We start from the raw sequence: 15,413 nt of genomic DNA, 5'->3' as shown, positions 1-15,413 counted from the left end.
TCTTGTTTGTAAATATAGTGGGTTTTTAAAATTTTTTCACTATTATGCATAACTGAATTTAATGTGTCACGTATAGATAAAACCACACTCTTCTGCATATATGTTCCCTGAAGTAATGTATATTGGCAACTTCGATTGAATGTAACACTGCTTAGGTTCAAGAGGTATTTAGAATGTTCTGAGTTTTTCTTCCATTCTGTAATTTTTGAAGTTTTAAGTTGCATTTTAGTTTGAAAGTTTAGTAAGTGCTGTTTTTTTGAGGGAAAATATCATGTTTGTGGTTCAGTAAAACAGCTGATACACTGATTTATTTTGAGGTTCAGGTTGGTGTGGGGTAGTCCAATCCAAGGTTTTTGATCGGTGTTTCATATTCCTTTCCCTTCAAAGCAGAGGCAGGAGGCGGGGCAGTGTCTGTGTCTCTCTCCACTCCCCTCGCCCCCTTTGTCCTCCAACTCTCTCCAGCTCTCTCCAGAGTTGCTAAAACCTGAAACCCAGCACAAGCTAGGAATGTATCCCTTCCTGCCACTGACTACACAGGCAGAACCCCCTCACCTAGCAGGTTCCGCGCTTTAGGCCCTGGGTCCTGGGCAGATTCGACGGCATTTAATGGATTTGTTTTTGGGGGGTGCCCGGTGCCAGATGGCAAGACCCCGGAAGGTGAGAAGCCGACAGAGGGAGGAGCAGACGACTCTTCAACAAAGATGGAAGAGGAGGAGGAGGAGGAGGAGGAGGAAGAAGAGAGCCTCCCTGGGTGTACTCTGTTCATTAAAAATCTCAACTTCGACACCACCGAGGAGACGCTGAAGGGGGTGAGTGATGTCTTGGAAGGGGAAGAAGGGGGCGTGGGCTGGGAACCCGGTCTGCTGATGGAGTCACCGTGTTATTCTGCCTGTAAACGCGACTTGTGTCAATGTGTAGTTTAACAACCAACGACTGCTCGCCTGACATCTCTGCTGGGCTGTCCGGTAGGCGTCTCACCCGGAGACTTGAGCCTGGGGCTGGGAGGGGCGCCCACATCCGCGTGAGGGGACACGTCAGGGCGTCCAGGGAGGCATATGGAATGAGAAGCTGCGCTCAGTGTTTGCATTGTATATTCACGGTGTTTCTGTGACATAAAATTACCCAAAAGCAAGTGTCAGCACGACCTCCTGGCCTGGCGTGACCACCAGGAGACACTGAGTGCGTGAGTCTGGAGGAAGTCCCTGGTGGGGTGAGGGTTTTGCGTTCATGGGAAGGCGGCAGAGGGTGAGCAGATGGAGAACTCCAAGTGAGTGTTTGGGAAATTCCAAATGAGTGCTGCACTGTGGGGTTGCGGGGCTTCTGGAAGGAAGTGGGCCAGAGATCAGGAAATGGGGTCTTGGTGCCTAAGGATTGGGGTCTGCAGGCTCCCGCACTGGCCTGAGAGCTGCCTTCGGGGAGACTCTTCATTTCTGAAAACTGGGCTTGGCACAGAGTAAACACTCGATGCTTTTTTTTAATGAATGAATCAGTGATGGTCAGGCTGACGGCCATGAGCTGGTTCTGGAAAGGAAGACGGCCATAGGGGTTGAACTGATTGGTTTCTAAAAGTTCTTTGGAGTTCTGAAATTCCATAGTTGGTCTCCAGAGGGGAGGCGGTGTGCCCGGAGTCCCAGAGCAGGAAGGTGGCGGGGAGTGGGGAGGCCAGCCTGCGTGTGCAGGAAGGGTTGGGGTGGGGAGATGACGGTCTCACTCCGAGACCCTCCGGCTGAGTCCCCGTGCTGCGACTGTCCGCTTACCACTTACACAAGCCCCTAGAGCAGTGGAGACACCTGCCTACGTGGCAGCATCTTAAGGGCGAAGGCTCACCCTGCTGACCAGTGGGAGACGCACCCTTCTTGGTGACTTTCTGAGTCGGTTCTGGTTTGGTTTGGGTTTGCTTTTGAAATAAACAGGCACACACTGGTATCATCCAAAGGGTAGATGGCTTTGAGGAGGTCGAACCAGCTTGTAGTTCGTTTGTTTTTTATTTCCGGAGTACCAGCTCTCCCAGGTCTGGCATGGGAATGCCATCATCAGGAACCATTTTTTCCTGGAAAATGTGCCCAAGCTTCAGCCTAAGGCATCCTCAGAAGTAAAGAATTCTGGGGCTAGAAGGTGCAGCCAAGATGATCTAGTCCGGGTTTCTTCCTATTACAGGTGTGGAGACTGAGGTTCAGAGAGGTCAGTTCACTGACCTGAGGTCTCACAGCCCACTAGAGGCACTGTGGGGAGCCGTGCCCAGCTCACAGGGCTCCTGTCTCAGTGCCCTGTCTGATGTGGAGCCATGCTGAGGGGTCAGACTGCCTGGACTTGGATCCCGGCTTCACTCCTTACTAATGGTGCCACTCTGGGCAAGTCCTTTATCCTCTCTGTGCCTCGGTTTCCCCCTCTGTAAAAGGGGGATGTTGGTAGAATTGTCTCGTGAAGTAGTTTTGAAGGTCTGATTGGGACACATGAGATGCTCAGAGAAGCATTTGACACATGGAATGAGAAGTGGTCATTGTCTCTGCCTGCAGTGCTCGGGCTGAGCGGGGTCTGCCCCTCCCCTCTGCTTTCCCTTCGCTCAGTCGGTCAGCACTTACTGGCGCCTGCCGTTCCCTGGGCCTGTGTGTGGTGTTCAAGACACAGCAGTGAAACAGAAGGATGTGAATTTGCCCTGTTGGGTTCAAATTCTGAGACAAAAAGTAAAGGGCAAAATAGAGTCAAATCTGACTTTACATGTTTTTAAAAATTAGTTGGCATTGAGTGCAGGGGCGGTTAAATGGGTCAAGGCTGGGGTCAGTAGACTCCAGGCTTCCAAACGTAGGCCCGGCTCCCCCACTGCGTGACCCTCAGTGACTCTGGACTGTTCGCTGCCCAGGGCCTTCCTGGATCCTGGAGCCAGAGCAGCCCCGCAGCGCTTGTGGGGAGCTCCAGGGGACCATGCACGTTGCTTCAAGTAGGCCGGGATCCAGCACCTGGGAGTGTTTTTTGGACCCTGAGATGGTATTCTGGCAAATTCGGGGAACCTAGTGTCTGCCCAGGGCACCTGCCTGCTTAGTGGTTTAGAGTCCAGCCATGGGGCACAGATGCCCTGGTCCAAAACGCAGCCCAGCGCCTCCCAGCTCTGTGACCCTGGGTGCCGTCTCCAACCCCTCTGAGCCTCAGTTTTGTCATCTGTAAAATGGGGCAGTAACACTACCTACCTCCCAGGGTCCCTGCAAGGACCAAATGAGTTCAGGCAGCACAGGGCTCGGGACAGGGCCGGCCCCACTCAGCACAGTCCAGGTGTGAGCTCTGCTTTCCTTCTTGTCCCTCTGCTGCCCATGGTTGCGGGCCTGCATGGGCCTCCGGATTAGCCTAGAAATGCTGACAGTACGTGTTGATGTTCTTTTCCAGGTGTTTTCCAAAGTGGGCACGGTGAAGAGCTGCTCGATTTCCAGGAAGAAGAACAAAGCAGGTATTGTGTGAAACTTCGGAAAGACGCAGTGTGGCTTCGGGTGGGGTGAGGGCACTCTCACTTGCTCATTTTGAGGGTTGTCTCTTGTTCTGGAGCATTGTCCCCCTCAAAGTCTCATTTGGCCTGTCTGGGATGGTCCTTCCAGTGTCCCTGGAGGTCCTGCCTTTCGATAGAAGCTGCCGTGCACGGCAGGCTCCTCTGAGTCCAGGCCCTTTGCCCCAGAGACGTCAGAGATGTTTCGGGGCAGTGCGCTTGGCAGACCGGCAGCACTGATGCTGTTCAGGAGCGGGGGCCTCTCCCTCCTCCTGGCGCCTCTGTGCTTTGGAAGTTTCCTAGAGAATAGCAGGAAATGACAGGTCTTGGGCTTCCCACTTCCCTTCCAAGAGAAATAACGAGACGTAGAACATCTTGAAAGTTAACCACGCACTTCCCTGGCCTGTGGGTGCCTGGGCCACGTGGACACCACCGTCGTCTCCCCATTTGGCCTCAGGTGTTGTCATGAACTCCTCAACCTCTGCTCTGCCTCTTCTCCAGCCCCGGCTTCCTGCCGATGATGGACAGGCCATAGTCCTTGCTTTTTCTCAGCCGAGCAGTCCCCATCCCTTCAGTTTGGCAGGATTTGTAGGGATGTCACCTGAGTCAGCCCATGGCTGTGTCCTGAGACAGATGAGCTGGTGGGCACAGCACAGTGCGGTGAAGGATGTGGCCCAGGGGGCCCTAGTGGGACAGGACCCAGCACAGGGGTCCCCACATCAGACCGAGGCTTGGAGGGTGGGGAGGCAGAGCAGGCAGCCGGCGGGAATGGGGGACGCAGAGGAGCAGGCGGGGGGGCTGCAGCTGAGCACTGGCGGGAGTATGTTGAAGAGCCAGGAGATACGCTAGAAAGGCAGGCCCTTCCAGATCACAGACGGGCTTCTGTGCCGCAGAGGAGCTTGGGCTTTTTCCCAGGGGCCCTGGGAGCCTTGGAGGGTTTTAACCAGACACGTGGCATAGAAATTAGGAAATTCCTTTTATCCATTTGCTAGGGCTGCCGTGACAAGTCACCAGAAACTAGGTGGCTTCAGCAATGGAAATTAATTATCCCGGAAGTCCAAGATCGAGGTTTCGGTGGGTTGGTTCCTTTGAGAACTGTGAGGGAAGGATCTGTTCCAGGCCTTGCTCCTTGGCTTGTAGGTGACCGTCTTCACGTTCACAGGCGTTCTCCTTGTGTGTGCCTGCCCTGCGTTCAGATTCCTCCCTTTTTGTAAGGACCAGTGATAATTGGATTAGGGCCCATTCTGATGACCTCATTTCAACTTGATTACCTCTGTAAAGACCCCATCTCCAAATAAGGTCACATTCTGAGGTCCTGGGGTTAGGACTTGAGCATATAAATTTGAGGGGACACAGTTCAAGCCATAACATCCCTGTTCTGCAGGAACTGCAGCTCTAGTTGGGGAACAAGGAAAGGCAGCTAGGTACCAAGTTAATATGTGAAGGCTCATTGCAGGGGCTTCAGGAAGGGAGGTGACCCCCGAAGTCCAGGGGGTGAGTCAGCCTGGCAGAGGTGTCACCACCCCCATCCCAGGCTGTGCCTGCAGGTTGTAGGGTCTCCGTGCCCGTCTCTGCAATCAGATGCCCCATGGAGCTGCCTTGCACCCCTCGGGCACTCCGCAGCATCCTTAGAAACAGTTTTCTGTCTCTCAGTGTCGTGAGCAGCTCTTGAAACGTGCTCTCTTTTCCAAGAGCCTGTGTGAGAGCCCTGCTCTGGGCTCGTCCTACACAGTTTCAAGAGAGTCTAGGAAGTGTCTGTATCCGTGAGGGCCGTAGCGGGAAACAGGAACACACTCAGCAGGGGCTGTTTAAGAGACGTTTGTGATGACGAGGCCAAGTGCCAAGGTGGGCACTGGGCTGCGGGGACCCACAGGTGCCCAGACAGAGGTCATGCAGGAGAACGCCCTTCCGCCGTGGGGAAGGGAGTGGTGTGACCAGAGCCGCAGACAAAGGGCCACCATGGGAGCTGAGAGTGTGGGTTGGACACCAGCACTGCCAGAACCACGCCATGGCAGGGAGCTGGTGGGGTGTGTGGAAGGAACAGTGCCCCAGCTCTCTTTTCCACCTGCCACTCTCAGATCAGTCAGCCTCAAAATTGGCCAAACTCAACAGGAAACCAGGTCGGGAGGCCCAGGCAGCCTCCCAGGGCAGGAGAAGGGCAGAGAGTGGATCTGCACAGCGTCTGTGACTGGGCAATGAACTTGACTGTCTGTAGTTGCCTTTCACACTATCTTAATGCACATTTTGAATATCCGGCACACACAGACACCACCAGCCCATCACCCACAACCTTGAGTCTCCCAAGGACAGCTTTCACATCCCCACTGAAGAACAGATATTTAAAGTCACCACGGGGTGGCACTGCCTGTCCGCTGACGGTTCTGTCTGAGCCACAGAAGAAGCGTGGGCAGTTCCTGGAATATCCTACTGCACCAGGCCCTCCTTTTATAACATGTGGTTGTGAATGGAAGTGCAAGCAAGCAGGTCCCCGTTGTGGGGGCACAGGTCTCACAAACAGGACAGAAGACGCCAAGACGGGGACCGCTGAGGGAGTCTTAGGTGGCGAATCTTGAAACTCAGTTGGATCCATCAGACTTGAGCCAATTCTCTTTGAGTTCATCTGTGAACAAACTAGAGAGTAAAATTAATGCACCCTTATGAAATGCCAGGTGGAGGAGGCACGCCTCACGTTCTGTGTCACAGGGATCTGATCTTTTTGAGCCCTGTAAAAACCCCTCCCCCCAGTTATGCATACATACGTACATATCTTACTACGTACATATCTGAAGTCGGGAAGCAAAAACTGGTGACAAATTTCTGAGAGATCAGTGCTCTCTGAACTCTTGCTGCTCGTCACCTGGAAGGAGGGAGCCAGATAGGTTCCAATAATGTGGTCACCCCCCCCCCGCCCAGCTTTGTATCTGAAACCCGGGAAACGATGTAACCAGACAGTCAGAAACGCCTGTGAGAGAGCCTCACGTGCGTCTGACTCTCGCGCACACCTTCCTTCTACGGGGACCGCCCAGGCGGAGGATTTGCCGCTTGTCACAGTGATGGTCATCCCTGTTCGTTCCCTCTCCCTCCCAAAGGCGGAGTTCTGTTATGAAGTTAATTATCGTGTCAGTCATCTGTTAATTAATAGTCAGCTGGGCCTCAGGCGGTGGCTATATAGCCTCGGTGGCTGGTTCTTCAGGAAGGCTCATGATAAATGGGGAGGCGCAGGAGCTGACGCCTTACTGGGAATGAAGAGGGTGTGAAGAAATGAGCACGGAAGAGGGCGTCGGGGGCCAGCGGGGTCCTGGCCTGGGTCCTGAGCTCGCTCCTTCCCTCCCACCCCGCACACTGCCGTGATGTCCGCCTCTCTCCCTCAGGTGCGCTGCTGTCCATGGGGTTTGGGTTCGTGGAATACAGGAAGCCGGAGCAGGCCCAGAAGGCTCTCAAGCAGCTCCAGGTAAAGCGAGGGTTCTGAGCCGAGGTCCAGCGGGGCCTTGGCGGGCGGTGGGGCGGGCGTCCATCAGCCCTCTGGAATTGAGCGGGAATGCAGGTGAGTCCACATTTCCTGGGCCCATCGCTTCCTCCAGTTCTCCAGGGGCCCCGGGCCCAGGAATGATGGAGAAGCTTCCTTGCGCTGCATGGTCACTAGTACATTCACTCAGTCCACAGCTCTTTATCGAGGGTCTGGTTTGTGCCGGGCACCGTGCTAGGCCTGGGGGGGACTGGCAAAGCGGACCTCTGAGTAAATACACAGACCGGGTTGTGGATGGAGGTGCCTGGATGGAAATAAAGCAGGCACCGTGACAGGGACAGGGGGCTTTAGATTGTCTGGTCGGGGAGGCCTCTCTGAAGAGGTGACAGTGGAGCTGACACCTCATTGACAAGGATTCAGCTACACTAAGATGTGGGGAAAGTAGTCTAGGTGGAGGGAACAGCATGTGCAAAGGGTCTGAGGCAGGGACTGTAAGGCAGGAATGAGCTTAGTATGTTTGATAAGCAGCAAAAGGCCATTGTGGCAGGGGCGGGGAGTGGGATGGGAGGTGTGTGGGTCCTAGAGGCCTTCTGAGGACTGTGGAATTGAGCATCAAGGCAGTGAGATGCCATCAGAGGGCTTGGAGCACAGTGGAGAAGGATCTGATTTCTGCTTCACAGCAGTCTCTCCAGCTGCCATGTGGAGAGGGCATCGCAGGAGGGCAGGTGGGAGACCACTGAGTCATGAGGAAGCAGCTGGTGGTGACCTGGCCAGGGTGGAGGCACACAGGCGGGAGAAGGGGAATGAAGTCAGAGGTGTCCTGTGCAGATGGAGAAAGGAGCAGTGCCCTCCTGCTAGGCCCGGAGTGCAGGGTCCTATCAGGGCCCTCGATATCAGGAGGGGAGCTGGGCCGCAGGGAGCAGAACGGGCAGGAGTTTGCAGCATCCCAAGGGAGCCAGGGCTCAGCTTGAGACGGTGTCCTCAGCACCCCTCCCTGATGTCCATGTCCCCAGGCCCTTCGGTGGCCGGGGACAAGGAGCACTGCCTTCCCACATGCACCTTTCTGCAGACCCACTTGCTCCCAGCTGTCGCTCGCCTGTGCCTTGTTCTGCAGGAAGGGAGCCACAGCGACCAGGCTGGGTGCTCATGGTTGTGTCTCTAGAACAGGCTTCTAGGCCCAGGGTCCGTGGAAGGGCCTCAGGGGGTCTGGAATCCTGTTAAACCACCTTCAGAGTGTCATGTGTCTTGTGTGCACCATACAAAGGAGGACACAGCCCTGCCCAGCACGAGGCCAGGCAGTGTGAAGGTAAAGTAACGTTGAATCGGGCTGAGTTGACAGGCCAGGGTGTAGCAGGCAGCACACCGTCCACAGCCCTCGTTCTCTCTCTCAGAGGTGCGCTCTGCCCAGGACGGCTGGGGTGGACGCAGGGTGGAACGTGTGCCCAGACGGGGTCACCACCCTTCGCTTATTTATAGCAACTTTCCAGGCCACTGACTGTGTCCCCATGGAGCTTCCTGGTCAAGGCAAAGGCCTTGGGGGTTATAGGAAATGTAATTGGCTACTTGGCCAATACAGTTGCTTTTGTAGAATTTTGCTGACCTTCCCCAAGAGCTGCATTGCGTTTGGTAGGATGCTGGGTAGGTGACGGCCTCTGGAGCTTTTGCCTTCACGTTGGGAGACGCTCTGCTCTCCACCAGGCCTCGCCAACTCCAACGCCCACGGGGGCCAGGAGGCAGTGTAAATGAGGGAGCGGCAGCCCCCCCAGAACAGAACCTGGACACTTGTGCCCTGTCCCAAGGGGCAGCCACTTCCTGGCTTCAGCCAGTTTGCCTCGTGGTAAAGTGGGCCCCAGCAATACCAGATCTTCTCCGTTTTGGGGTTTGTTGGTTGTTTGTTAAAGACACTGGAAATCCAACTTTGTTGTTAGATGCCATATAGTCACTTAGCTGGAATTCAGCTCTGCTCATTCAGTGTACGTGCAATTCAGGATTCTGTGAAGTTGCACCTTGCACCCTGTAGTGTTACGTTCTGTACCTCATTGTGTGCATACGTGCGTGCATATTGCCACAAAGAATTGTTTATACAAAGCTGTGCGTGCTGTATTTTATGGGAGATTTAAGGGGTTTTCGAGGGTAGTTTTGCTTTCAGGGCCCCGTGTAAGGGCCTAGCTTTCTCTGCAGCTCCTCTGTGATCGAGAAGTTTTTTTAAAGACCATACAGTCTAAACCAACTCTCTCCACAAGCCACATCGAAGGGGCTTCCTTTCCCTGAAAATGCTTGTAAACAGTGGAAAATTCTGTGCCCCTCGAGTGGCACAAAGGTCAAGCCTACTCGCAGCTCTAGAGGACTTTGGAGGGTTGGGTCTCTGTGACCCCCAGCTGCTGCCTGGCTCGGCGTGAGCCATTTCCGGGAGAAGCTGCTCCCTGTCCTTGCTTGCAGCCAGCGCCTCTGCCTGGGAGCAGTCAGTCCCCCTCCCAAGTTTCCTTTCCGCTCACTTGGCTGAAGCCCACTCCGGGGAGGGGCAGGACCACGGGTGAGTATTTCTAAGAGGACGGAGGGACAGGCTGTGTTGTCTTCTCTCTTAGGGTCACGTCGTGGACAGCCACAAGCTGGAAGTGAGGATTTCGGAACGAGCCACAAAGTGAGTCTGTGGTGCCTCCCTCTTTACTTTGATCCGAGTCGGTCGCTCCCGCTCTGGTGCCGGCGCCCTGGAGGGTGTCTCGGGACCCTTTGTGTCCTCTGCACCCGCCCCCTCTCGCCATTTGGGACTCGTCCTAATTAAGGTGGTGTTGCATTTGCCAGCACCAACACCATTTCCCTGATGAACTGGTACTCACCAGTCCTTTGAGTAAATGTTTAATATGCATTTAATATAATAAAAGGAACGAGTGCAGGAGAAACCAGCCGATTCCGCTCCTCTTGGTGGTATAAATAACCAAGGGAGAGTGGTAAGTTGCTGGTGCTCTGGACGAACCAGAAAAGGCAATAAAACCTAGACGTTTCTCTTTATGGAGCTTTCCTTCTTGGAGCTCGACAGCAGTGCCCAGAGACGGCCTGCAGTTAATTGGAAGGAGATTCAGTAGCTGTTAGAGCTGGAGACGGACTCATCGGCCCAATGCCCAGTTCCCTGAAGTAGTGGAGGGTTTTTGAGGGTTTTAGTTTTGCTCCTTCACCTCCACCTGCTTGTGTGTCTAAATGAACTAATACACTTGAGGTGATTTGAACAGTGCCCGCCATATAACACGTGCCCGGCATAAGCCATTATTATTATTGTCACTGTCATTATCATCTACCCACCTCAGGTGATGGAATGACTGCTTCTCACAGTACTGGCTGCGTTACCATCTTTATTTGCTACTTTTCGGCCAGTTGGTCATTTGTTGTGGTCATTGGGACCTGGAGCTGCTGCTCTGTCTTCCTTCTCTCCCTGTTTTCATGGTCTTTGTGAATCCCGCCCAGGTGTATTGTTCGCGCATCCCAGTCTGTGCCAGGCTGAGCATCCTGAGCGAGCAGAAGGCTTGGTGCGGGAGCCCGCAGAAGTCTAGCATGGGTTCCTGAGCTGTGGGGTAAAGGTGGGAGCCCAGGCTTTGAGCCCCACAGCTTTGGGTTCTAAGCCAGGAGCTGTGTGCCTTTGGGCAGATGACGTTGCCTGTAAAGCAAATTGTGGTAACTAGAGGTTGTGTGTGAAGCATCTGGCGCGTGCCATGTACATGAGCACCCAGCCAGTGGTGGCATCTTTCTTTTCAGTCCCCTGTCTCCAGGGAGCAAGCTGAAGTTACTTCACAACCTCTCAATTCCTAGTCAGTGTTTGTGTAGTTGTTCTTTTATTCAACAAAAAAAATGTAGGAAGCCTACTGTGCGCCACTCTTCCCAGGTGCAGGGGAGGGGATTTGCCTGTGGAGTGCGCATTCTAGGGCCATGTTCTTGATCGAACCTTCTGCAACGATGGAAATGTTCTAAGATGTTCTACATCTGTGCTGTCCAGCGTGGTAGCCACTTGCTACACGTGGCTTTTGAGCACTTGAACTGTGGCGAGGATGACTGTATTAGTTATCGACTGCTGCGTGGCGAGATGTCTCAAGACTTAACAGCTTCAAACAGCAAACATTTATTCTCACAGTTTCTGTGGGTCAGGAACTCAGGAGCAGCTTCGCGGGGTGGTTCTGCCTCGGGGTCTCTCGTGAGGCTGCAGTCAGGATGCTGGCCGGGGCAGAAGGCCCCTGGGACTGCATGAGTGTCTTTACCGCGTGGCGGCTGTTTCCCTCCGGAGCGAGTGGTCCGAGAGAGAACAAGGAGGAGGCGATGATGTCTTCGGTGACCTAGTCTCAGAAGTTAGATCAGAAGACGATCACTTCGGTCTTCTCTTGGTCGCACAGACCTGTCCTGATGCGTGGGAGGGGCCTACACGAGCATGACTACCGAGAGGCAGGGCTCACTGGGACCATCCTGGAGCTGGCCACCCCAGCAACTGAGTTTTGAATTTGGATTTGTTTTCATTTAGATTTCACTGGCCACATGTGGCTGGTGGCTGCTGTGTTGGACAGCATAGTGCTAGAGGACAGACGGTCAAGAGCCACACGCTTAAACATGTAACATGCTGTCAGATGGCAATGCATGCCAGGGAGAAGAATAAAGATGAGGGGTGGGGGTGAGTGGCCATTTAGTGGAGAGAGTCAGGGAAGGGCCCTGAGGAGGTGACGTGGGTCAGACTTGAAGGAAGTGAGTCATCATGATAGTCATGATAACAGCTGCCGTTCATTGAGTGTTTCCCACATGGCGGGCACCATGCAGAGTGTTTGACGTGTCCTCTCTCGTTAACTCCTCAAACAGTCTGCTGAGGTTGTCACTGTTATTAGGCCTATTCTGCAGTTGAGGAAACTGAGGCCCAGAGAGGCCAAGTTTCTTGCCCAAGATCACACAGATCCTAAGTGGCCGACTTGGCATTCACTCCCAGATTGTTAACTCGCAGCCGTGCTCATGACCCTACCCTGCTTGGATGGAGCTGAGTTTTTCCCTGGGAGAGCAAGGGGACAGGGGAGGTAGGGCTGCATTAGGATGGACTTGAGCTTCAGGCTCAGAGTTTCCCGCCTCACCCTTGGTCCATCTGCATGCTTAGAAACCGCTCCAGGCTCCTGGATGATGCTCCCCGGGTTAGTGATGAAATGTCTCAAAACACGACCTCTGGCTAAGTTAGCCGGGGCGATGGAGGAGGTTAGATGTAGGGAGGAACCGGCCCCCCCTCGTCAGCATTCCTTTCTGAAGTCCCCGATAGTCCCTGAGTCTGTCAGATGAAGGACAGCAGGCACCCAAGGGGTGATGTGTCAGCCTGACGTCCAGAGCTGTTTTGGGGAGAAGATAATTATGCTCCGTGTCACCCAGGGGAGACTGCCTCCCTCCCCTTTCATCTCAGCCTCCTCCACACCAGCTCCTGGAATCCGTCCCCTGAAGGGAGGACACGAGCATTGGTGCTGGGGGAGGTGGAGTCAGTGTAGGGCAGCAGCCACTGATGCCCCGATTAACCGGAACCCTGTCCCTGACCCTCCAGGCCAGCCCTGACATCCGCTCGGAAGAAACAGGTTCCCCGGAAGCAGACCACCTCCAAGATCCTGGTGCGGAACATCCCCTTCCAGGCTGACAGCCGCGAGATCCGAGAGCTTTTCAGGTGAGAAGCACTGCTTCAGTCCGAGGGGCTGTGGGCGGCCGTCAGGTCCTCGGGAGGGCCAGCGCCCTGGTCCTGCAAAGGTCGTCTTTGCTGCCTTTCATTTCTCTCCCTGAGTCTCAGACACTGCTCTCCAGAGCACTGTGCAGAAAGAATTCAGAACGGTTAGGCCTCTCCCTCCCCAGGCGGGACAAGAAAGGCGCTCAGCCTTCTCCTCCCCGTCAGTAACCCGGGGAGGGCCAGAAGCCTGGGGGGCTGAAGCCTGGCTCTGCTTATGAGCTGTCTGGAATTTCTACCCAAGTCATTCTTTGGGATGAAGCTGGGGATTCTCCACCCTGGCGGCACCATCCGGTTACCTGGCGACTTTCATAAACTTACCTTTGCTCAGGCTCCACCGCCAGAGAACTGGAGTCTGTGGGTCAAGGGTGGGGCCCAGACGTGGGTATTTTGATCAGAGCACCCCAGGGGATTCTAATGTCCAGCCAGGGGTGGGGGCCGCTGCATGCATTGCTGTCTCTGGAGAGCCCCTTTTGAAATGAGGGTGAATCATAAAGAATGAAATCCAGCAGCACCTGCCAGCACAGGGGTCAGAAACTCAGTGATCTCTCGGGGGGCCAGGCAGGTGACAGCCTGGAAGAGCAGACTGGGTGGGGACTGATGGGCTGGAGGGCCAGCCGTGACTCCTCGCAGGAATGCAGATATAATAGGACCAGTTCTCCCGCGTTTGGAAAGAAACTGGCAGTCTGGATTCTCAGGGGGAGTAAGTTGGCGACTAATTCAGTTTCTGGAAATAAACACTGTGTGGACAAAGTCTGTCTGTGGGCCCGAGATGGCCCAAGGGCCAGCAGCATGCGGCCCCCGTGCCGGTCCATCACAGTGTTTGATTTCTCGGGTTGGTTAGGTCTACCCCAGCACCAGGCCCTGGATGGAACGTCTTTTGGGGGGGCATCCGTGGAAGATGGTTCAAGCCGACCACTCCCCAGGTGTGTGCTGGGTGGCGCAGAGAGAGGCCACCTGGCCCTTAGAATGTAACAGCAGGTGACATTAGCCCTAACTGGGCAGATTGTGGAGGCTTCATTGCCATCTAAGAGTGCTCTGGGGGCCTCCAGCCTCGTGGTTGGCACATGGCTGAGCATTTTGGATTCTGCGGACTAGGCCCTGTTCGTTCAACCTGTGTTTGTCCACTTCTGGCCTGAAGATCGGGAGAGCTAAGTCCTGATTAGAATTACCAGTTAGCATGTCTCAAGTTCAACTGTGGGTGCAAAATATAAGTCCTATATTTTGGGGACTGGAAAATTGTATCTTTGTGTGAAATCTACTCTTTTTGCTCTCACTCTTTGGTTCAAAGAATGAGGAGCCATTTGGGGAATTTGCTTCAAAAATCAATATCCTCCTCCCCTCTGTCCTAAATCATACACAGGGCACAGGTCACAACAGATGTGGTTAGTGGGTGCTGATGCAAAGATGCCAGCCCGCTCGGGATTTCTGAGTGCCGGGGTCTCAGCTGTGAGCCCTGGGGCTCCTGCGTGGCAGGAACAGCCTGGTGAGAGGGGTCACCTCCATTTCCCTGCACCCAGAGATGAGTCAAGAGGAGTCCATGAGCGAGGTTGTCCTTACGAGAAGAAAGAGATCCTCGGCCTCGCGCGTCTGTGGGCTTTCACATGCCTCTGCTCTTGAAAAAGAGTCCAATTTAAGAACTGCCAGATGAAAATGGGGTTGCTGCAAATGGCTCGTGTCGATCAGGAAAGAGGACCCCGCCGAATGACAATCTTGCTTGGTCTCACAGTCTGTGTAGGATGATGCTCAGCCTGGGAACAAAAGACCACGGCGGAAGGGGGAAACGCGCCGTTTGATCTGGCATCTTATATTCATTTCGAGAAGACAAGGCATTAGTGTCCACCGAACATAATTACGTGCGCCGTTTCTTCTCCCTGCCGTTGTCCTGATGGGTGCTCTCCTCACCCCTGGACGTGGAATGCCTTCTCCAGGGCTTCCCTGCTTTGTCACTGGGGCTGGGCTTGAGGCATTTCCAAAGGGTGGGCACCAGGGGTCGCTGTGAGCCTGCTCAGGGAGCTGGAGCTTGTCCAGGAAACCGGAGCCCCGATTTCAGACAAAGCCAATGGCCAGCAAAGTCAGAGCCAGGGAAGGGTTTCAGGGTTTAGGGGGACAGACTGGTCCATTTTGCCAGGCAGGTGTTGTGGGCTTGTCCTGCCAGGTGCAGTCAGAGCCACAGCTCCCTCTTATGGTGGTGGCGGCTGCACACTTCCCTGTTCAGCGTCTTCCCCTTTAAGCTGCACAGCACCCTGTGAGGGAGGGGGTGCTGTTATCCCTTGTTGCCCCCGGAAGGGAACTGGAGACTTAGGGAGGTGAGGGTCCTGCCCAGGACCACACAGCTGAGCCAGGATTGACGTTTCAGTGCTCTGCCCAGAGCCCTGTCCTGGAACCCCTCCTCTCTGCAGCCTGTTGTCCTTCTCTTGGCTCTAGAAGGAGGCGTCGCCCCCCACATCGTTTGAGTGGAACCACTGTCCTGTGAGAGCGAGTGTGTCGTTGGTACCAGGCCCTGCTCGAGGCACCCAGCATGCCGCCGTTCCAGGAGAGACACAGGCCCTCTCTCGAGGAGTTTACTGTCTGCAGAGGCCAGGGAGGAAAGCGACAGTGACAGTTATGCTGTGACACTCCCAGCATGTGCAGGCATGAATGCAGGGCTGTGGGAGAGCGGGGCCAGGTTCTCAAGACGGCCTGCTGGGGGCAGCAGGCTGCCCACCCTCTCCAGCCCCCCAGGGGCCTGCATGTGAGCTGGGGCAGCAACGTTTGCC

The 15,413-nt window shown here is 54.7% G+C and overlaps 1 protein-coding gene across 2 annotated transcripts in view; it reads left to right on the top strand.

The window, feature by feature from the left end:
* Positions 1 to 15,413, top strand: part of RBM19 (RNA binding motif protein 19) — a 131,455-nt gene that overhangs the window by 38,907 nt on the left and 77,135 nt on the right. For both annotated transcript variants that reach the window (XM_070516126.1, XM_014858617.3), the window contains exons 17-21: positions 640 to 809; positions 3,379 to 3,439; positions 6,844 to 6,923; positions 9,524 to 9,579; positions 12,484 to 12,600. In XM_070516126.1, coding sequence (XP_070372227.1) covers positions 640 to 809; positions 3,379 to 3,439; positions 6,844 to 6,923; positions 9,524 to 9,579; positions 12,484 to 12,600 — 484 coding nt within the window. The remainder of the gene's footprint in view (positions 1 to 639; positions 810 to 3,378; positions 3,440 to 6,843; positions 6,924 to 9,523; positions 9,580 to 12,483; positions 12,601 to 15,413) is intronic.

Source organism: Equus asinus, chromosome 8, assembly GCF_041296235.1.
Source record: "Equus asinus isolate D_3611 breed Donkey chromosome 8, EquAss-T2T_v2, whole genome shotgun sequence".
NCBI lineage: Eukaryota > Metazoa > Chordata > Mammalia > Perissodactyla > Equidae > Equus > Equus asinus.
Note: the sequence above shows the minus strand (reverse complement) of the source record. Positions and strands in the feature narration are given on the sequence as shown.